We start from the raw sequence: 7,500 nt of genomic DNA on the forward strand, positions 1-7,500 counted from the left end.
AAATCTTGATTTGTACATAAAGTTCAAGATGCGATATCAAAATGTCAGTTACACATCCCACAACATGAAATTATCTGTTTTACAGTACATATCACAACAAACTTTTCAAAATAATATCCATACAAAAATTTTGTTTTTTTCTGGAAGTTTTTACCACAATTAAGACTCGAGGAATATTTATTGCAATTACCATGATATGAAGAATCCTATACATGTAATTTATGTGACCTAGTACAGAAGACATTTGACTTACGACTCCTGATCAATGTCAACCATGTGCTGTATGACTTTCTCTGTTCCATGGAAAGTTGGATCAGCCATTGCAAATATCACTACATCCTCCATTGTCCAAGTAAACAACTGCGTTCGCATTGGTGCAGACTCATACATCTGGAAGAAATTTTAGGAATTGTCCAAGGCTTTCATAGTCATATGATAAAGGCCAATGAAAGCGGAATTTCCTATATTCTAAAATACCAATTCCAATTGTTCAGTTGTTAAAAAAAGAGATTGATAATAGTAACAATAATAATAATATCAACAAAAATAGCCCAAAAATATTTGTTAACTAAGTTCTATATAAGGCTTACATCAAGTCATTCCTTACCAACTTTGACCTCTTGATGTATGTCTCACTGTTCTTTTCCTGCAGATTTTTGTAGAGTTCCTCAATCTTGCCTGTAGGAAAGAGGAACATGGTCTTGCGGAGTTCCTCTATCTGAAAAAAAAAAAAAAAAAAAAATAAGTGTTGGTATTATGGCAATGACTTTAACCAAATGCTGCCGGGGAATATGCTATGTTGTTATTATTATTATTATTATTATTTTTTTTTTTTGTGTGTGTGAAATGTCTATGCACATAGATGGCTCTGCTAGTGCCAATTAGTCAATTAGTAGACCTTGTGACCTTACCTGGTTTCACCTTTCCTTGAATTGGTCAGAAAAATGTATTTTTTACTAATGCTATGAATACTGATGGTGTTAGTTTTGTTATAGACATTGTAATTACTATAATGAATGTTATATACATTAGTAACAGCAAAATAAGAACATAAATATTTTCATAAATCAAGGAAAAGGGTAAATGGGTGAGACAGGCAGTACTCGTAATTGGCCCATTGGTGACTTAGTGCAAGTGTATCCATCTATGTGTAAAAACAATTAATAAAGTAAACTCACAGTGGGCATGGTATGTATGTAGATGAAAAAAAATTTAACAGTAAAAAGTTATTCTTTTAATATGAAATGCACAACAACTAGTAATTTCATTTTTTTCTGTAGTACAACAAAAGGCCAGAAATTAGCATAACCTTATACAGAACATGTGATTGGCAACTCTGAAATCTTCTAAAGATACATTAGAGAAAACCTAAGAAAAACAAGTGAACACTATTTTCAGAAGCATATAATAAAATATCCTTTAACTGAATATTGCAGATGTATGTATCCTTATTTCCTAACACACCAGCAATCAATAAAATTACAAGTAAACACTCACCCTTGCATCTAGTGCCTTGATCCTCTTGCAACTCTCTTGGTATTCATCTTCTAAGAGTTCATAATTGTACCTCAACTTCACTTCAAATGGATCATCTCCAATCTCTAAAAGCCAATGCTTTACCTATGGAAGTAAGAGTGTGATTTATAGCGTAACTATATCATTATCTCCTTGTTAGGTTTGGATAAAGTGACTATGATTTTCAAAAGTGATGGCTCATATGTAGGGTCTTGAATCTTGTAATGATAACTTCTGAACTGTTTGCTATGTACATAGTTATACTACAAGATCAGTTAAAAAGAGAAGCAATAATCTTTTTTACAAATGAAGTAAAATAAACAACAATATGAGCTAAACTGGTAAAGCACAGGAAAGTGCTCTCTTCATATAGGACTAGGAAACTATAATCAAAAAGTGCTTGTGACTCAGGTGAAGGTTCTGAAGTTTTGAAGTGTCTCATATTTCTATCACATCACAGTGATTATTTTCCCTTAAAGTCTAACCTGGTTCTCTACTTACTCTTATAACCAAATCAGGAGGCAAGGGACTATCAGCCGTGAATGCCTTAGGGCGACGATTATGAACTAACTTTATCCATTTCACCACAGACAGCAGGTCATCACTGAAGGCTTCTGCAAACTTGTAATTATATGGGAAGGTAATCTTCCATGTTCCCACTGTCAATCTCCTGTGAAGATAACATGATTATATTAGAAGGAATTTAAAATATTTTTGATCTAGGAAATATATCAGTAATTTTTTTTTTTTTTACTACTTCCTACTTACTAGGAAATATATATACAAAATACACACATTCATTAATATCATTACAGGGAAATCAATAACTGTATTCCTATTTTTTTCAACAAACTCACCTATTTACCTATCTGTTACTCTTAAAAGTTAAAACTTATTTTCTGATACACCTCATTGTCCCACAAAAATATATCCCTCTCCCACTCCCCTAAAAACCAGGTGGGGAAAAATGTCATTGATTCTTAACATTCCCTCAGCAATTGGTACTACAGAATAAACTCCCATAAAAAGTCTATGTAACCTTTTGTTGGTAATGTTACTTAAAATTCATGAATTAAAGTAGTCATTTTCTATAATGTAAGACAATTTGAAGGAAATTATCAAGGAAACTAATGAGAAAGAGACCCAGAGATGACTGCCTGCTTTAGCCCAAACTATGGAAGTTCCAGTTAAGGTTGCATAAAATGAGAGCTGAAGATAAGGAGGGTTTTTTTTTAAATAACAGCTCTTGCATATGGGGCACATGACATACCATGCTTTATTCTGCTTCTGAACAAGCTCTTGCATTGATTCCCTTTCCTCACGCACTTCCCGAGACTGCAGAGCACGAGACAACTTTCCACTTGACAGAGTCATTATATTGTGGTCATCGAACTGAATCTGAAATGGATTATTAAAATGTGACACTATATATGAAGAAATAGACTGCCTGTTCATCAGTCTTTATAAAAAAATCTGTTTCATTTGTGAGAGACTGAAGGGTAATGTAAGAGTTGAAGAGAGGGAGGGAGGGAGGGAGGGAGGGAGGGTAGGAGGGAGGGAGAGAGGGAGGGAGAGAGAGAGAGGAGAGAGAGAGAGAGAGAGAGAGAGAGAGAGAGAGAGAGAGAGAGAGAGAGAGAGAGAGAGAGAGAGAGAGAGAGAGAGAGAGAAAACTACAAACCTGCAGTTCATCTGTCTGACATGATATCCTTCCATTGGCCATCAAGTATGTTAAGTCACCTAAAATGAGGTACAATAAGAAATATACTATGGTACTAGTTCTCATAACAGGAAAATAAAAAGTATAAAAGACATTATTTCCTTACAATATTTTGTATCAGTTCTCTATAAATAATTTTCCATTTTCTATATAATCAACTAAAGGACAGGACACTTTGTACACATACTCAGTATAAAGTACATCTGATGCCGCTGGGAGAGTTCAGCACCAATTTTTATGTCTCCTTTAGCTACTAACTGCAATTGTAAAGATGAATTTTCAGGATCTTCTCCTGGGGTTGCATCTCCTGCTTTGTCTCCTGAGGCTGTTGTAGACACAGGAAAATTAAGTAAAAACAAACCAGTCCTTTTCTTCTTTTATACATCCAATTTTAGTATAAAAAAGAAAGCAGTAATTTATATCTAATCACAACATTTTCACTTTACCAGATATCATGTAGGGAATGTTACTCTTCCATCATAAACTCAGCAACATTGGGCAAATCTCAACCACCTACCTGAAGAAGGTTTGACATCTCTGATAAATGCAGCTACTTCCTGACCCAAAGTGAGAAGTGTCATGTGTGTAGTGGTGGACCAGGTCAAATGGAGTTGCTCACTGACATTCAAAAGCAGTTCTCCATTTACATGCTCAACAATAACCTCACTTACTTGACCACATTCACCCTGGAATAGCATAAACACTAAGCACTGTATTTTGGAAACCGCAGGATAACAGTGGTAAAACCATTAGTCTGCATTCCTTTACAATTGCAAAGGTAATTTTAACCATTCAAGCTCATGCAGGCTTACAGAGGGATAAATATCAAATGTATTATGTTAACACACAAGAAAATAAAAATATCATCTAAACCCTTCACAATTACAAGAAAAATAATTCATAAGTTGGAGGCAAGGAATATTAAGAAAGGATGCATACTGAACATCACTCTTTTAAGTAATCACCTTATATATACAATATAAAACTAACAAAACACTGAAATATGGTTCTCAAAAACTACTAATTTGACTAAAGTATCCTTGTGAAAGATGGTAAAACCCCTTTTTAAAAGGACATCAAACTATAGAACCTCTTTACAGAGAGTAACAGGTCCTGGGTACTCTGTAGTTTAGAAAATAAAATGAGGTATTTGAGGATTCAAAAAATGTACGCTCTGTCCTTGAAATCTGACACAAAGATCACTATAATCCAGATACTACACAAGAAATGAGGTATTTCGCAGATGGAAAATGCTCTTTATTTGTCTGAAAAGTGGTTGAACAATAGCAATCTGCAGATTGGACCTTAAGGGACCAGAAAATATTGTTTGCGAAAGTGATCTGCAAATCATAATCACTGGCAGATGAAAGTGTAGCCTTCATGGACTGATTTTGGAGTGAAAAGGGAAAATAAACAACTCAGTATAACACGGTAACTCAATAATCAAGTATCCTTCTCTTATCACCTTTATCTCTGAAGATTTTATACACAAGTACTGTGTGCCTGTAGGAACAAATCGCACCATCTTCGTCCCAGTTATAGTTGTTCTTGAATTCTTTGCAGACTTAGCACTCTCCAGGCTGTCTACTCGAGCCATTAATGACACTGAAAAAGGGGGAAAATATATATATATAAAAAAAAAATAATAAATAAAAAATATATATATATCCCGTGACAATAAATTTTCATTGTATATTTTTGCAGTAGACAATAAAGACAGCAATTGTTACTTGTGTAATTCTAACTCCAATTATGCCACCTAAAATTTAAATAACATCAGCACTATTTACAGCATCAAATTCACACCTTTTTGCTCTGTGACAGCAAATACATTGATGTTTGTGCATTTTACACTCATACTGCTGAAGGTTTCTACAGAGGAAGAAGAGCCACTTTCTTGTACTTTCCTGGGTTTCATATTCTTTGTATATTCCTTGAGCTCCCTTGAATATCTGTAACATAAATATGCAATATAATATAGATTCCCTCTTTTCTTTAATATCATATCTCAATATAAAATATGTTTGAAACATTCGTCAGATACAAAAAGGAATCAAACAGATAAATACATCTAGAAGATATTTAGTAAATCACAAAAAGTTTATGTTCATCACTGACTGGGTAGTTTTGAAATTCTGTACTCTGCAGTTTATGGAATTAATAATGAGATGTACTTCCCCTGTCAATTCATGTATCATGTAAGGCTCCAGTAAATTTTATTACATTTTTTACTTCATAATTCTGATGACAAAGACTTTGATTTCTTTTGTATGTAATTTACAAGGTTAATATATACCTGAGAATGGCAGTTACAAGCAAGGCCAATTCAGGGCTCCATTCTAATTGTATGTTGTCCAGAAGAGCTTCAGCCTGAAGAGGAGGCAGTGACATGTTGCTTCTGGCTGACTGAGGAGCCACAGATGACAGCTGAACGAGACACAGACCAATACACATGGGTGTTCCCCACTGATGGACTCTTCTTGGGGTTGCTGCTGCACTTGATGCTGCCATCTGGGAGCCACTGTGTTGCCTGATCTGAGAGTGGCCACCATGGACTCTAGTAAGAGTTCTCCTTCTACCTCTGTGGTCCACTGTGACACAAAGACACTGTGGCGTGCATGCTGAAGCATCATTTGGCTGTATGGAGAGCCAGGGACACAACCTCCACATGTGACATCCCACATCTCTACTATAAGTCCAACACAGTATCTATGGAAAGCACCATTCCATGGCTTTACTTTTTCCTTATTGGTTTGATCTGGAATCTATAAAAAAAAAATCATTAATGAATACAAATAATTACTACAGTTATGCCAGAAAACATTGATGATATTCAGTGCAGTAAAAATAACAGAAAATTAATAAAAATCATGATTAACTCAACTTTTAAAAAATCACAACAACTTACATAACTTGGCATTGCTGGTTGTGACTTCCTCCTGGTCATGTAACCAGTCCAAAAGCCTAGATCTTTGTGGTCATAAAAGATGTGAAGTGAACGGAACTCACTCTTCATATTCACTCTGTCCCCAACAAACTGGGGAACAAGATACCATGATATTCACATATTCTGTTCTCTGCACTTAAGTTCAGTATTGTGAGAGACACAATCCTTTTCTGTCTTTATTATCAGCTAATACATATATGGAGAAAACAGACATACAATTTAAGACAAATGCATTTACACACACATTATTAGCAAATTTTGAACTACACATAAATAAAGAACCAATATAAAAAATCACAAAAGTTTTATTTCTCAGCCTCACCTGAGTTTGTAGATTGAACCTATTAAGAAAGATAGATGAATCATGTGTGCAATGTAACTTGATGTTATCAACTTGGAGTTCTGTGCTGAAGTCAGGCAACAGAGCTGGGAAGTTTTCTGGAGGAAAATATTGAAGTTTAATAATAAAATACTTATATAATATTTCTTTTACTAAAATGTTCTGAACATTACATTTACTAAAATCAGTTACAGTTTTTTGTCCCACTAATGTGACAGAACCTCATATCAAAGGAAATATTAATATCAGTCTAGGTTTTTAAGCATTATCTCTCATTTTAACAAAAGCTAGTTTTATCCACTTATGCCTAGCTTACCAAGAGCCCCTTCCCGTGTCAGATGAGTCTGAAGGTCAATGCCTGCAAGTGTGCCCTGTAGAGCCATCTGTCCAACATTATTGACAAACTTTGTACCAATGTCCTCCACCTTGAGTTGGAATTTCTGTTGGCAAAGATGGTGAGATTCATTCAACCTATTACAGTAAGTATGAGTGGAGTTTTAGTAATAAAGCATCAAAAGCAGTAATATACTATACATCCAAATTCATCCCCAATGTTCTCATTTCATTTTTTTTTTTTTTTTTTTTTAGAAAGCATAGCTTCCATGGTAATGAAGAATAAATAAACTATAAGAGGAAGAATAATATTACAACACAGTGTCCTGGAAATACTAACCAGAGGGACAAACAACCAATACTTTTTCAGCTGGACATCAAGAGGTGTTGCACTTGATGCTGATCCATACGTTGGCCTTGCAACTGGTGTTGCAGCTAAGGCCTTGTTCTCAAGAAACGTAAGCAAGCGTTCTCTTATAGTGACTTGTGGTTCATTCAACTGTATGGAGATGTTCTGAAACAAAACCCACCTTTAAAAATTAAATAAAAGATAACTATGGTAGAAAAACCCACATTGCAAAAACTAGATTTATTGAAAATGAGACAGTTTTGAAATCCACCCAGATTCCATCTTCAGACCTGAAGATG

At 34.7% G+C, this 7,500-nt stretch overlaps 1 protein-coding gene across 1 annotated transcript in view; it reads right to left on the reverse strand.

Moving 5' to 3' along the window:
• LOC119597326 (protein KIAA0100-like) overlaps window positions 1–6,262 on the reverse strand; it is a 22,495-nt gene extending 16,233 nt beyond the window's left edge. Inside the window, exons 1-12 of the mRNA XM_037946876.1 lie at window positions 6,141–6,262; window positions 5,529–5,997; window positions 5,039–5,184; window positions 4,698–4,837; window positions 3,750–3,918; window positions 3,420–3,557; window positions 3,194–3,252; window positions 2,786–2,913; window positions 2,017–2,185; window positions 1,498–1,620; window positions 608–718; window positions 254–390 (exon numbers count right to left, since the gene is read on the reverse strand). Of these exons, the coding sequence (XP_037802804.1) occupies window positions 254–390; window positions 608–718; window positions 1,498–1,620; window positions 2,017–2,185; window positions 2,786–2,913; window positions 3,194–3,252; window positions 3,420–3,557; window positions 3,750–3,918; window positions 4,698–4,837; window positions 5,039–5,184; window positions 5,529–5,902 (1,694 nt within the window). The 5' untranslated portion in view covers window positions 5,903–5,997; window positions 6,141–6,262. The remainder of the gene's footprint in view (window positions 1–253; window positions 391–607; window positions 719–1,497; window positions 1,621–2,016; window positions 2,186–2,785; window positions 2,914–3,193; window positions 3,253–3,419; window positions 3,558–3,749; window positions 3,919–4,697; window positions 4,838–5,038; window positions 5,185–5,528; window positions 5,998–6,140) is intronic.
• Window positions 6,263–7,500: the final 1,238 nt, after the last annotated feature.

The sequence above is a fragment of the Penaeus monodon genome, chromosome 39 (genome assembly GCF_015228065.2).
Source record: "Penaeus monodon isolate SGIC_2016 chromosome 39, NSTDA_Pmon_1, whole genome shotgun sequence".
Lineage (NCBI taxonomy): Eukaryota > Metazoa > Arthropoda > Malacostraca > Decapoda > Penaeidae > Penaeus > Penaeus monodon.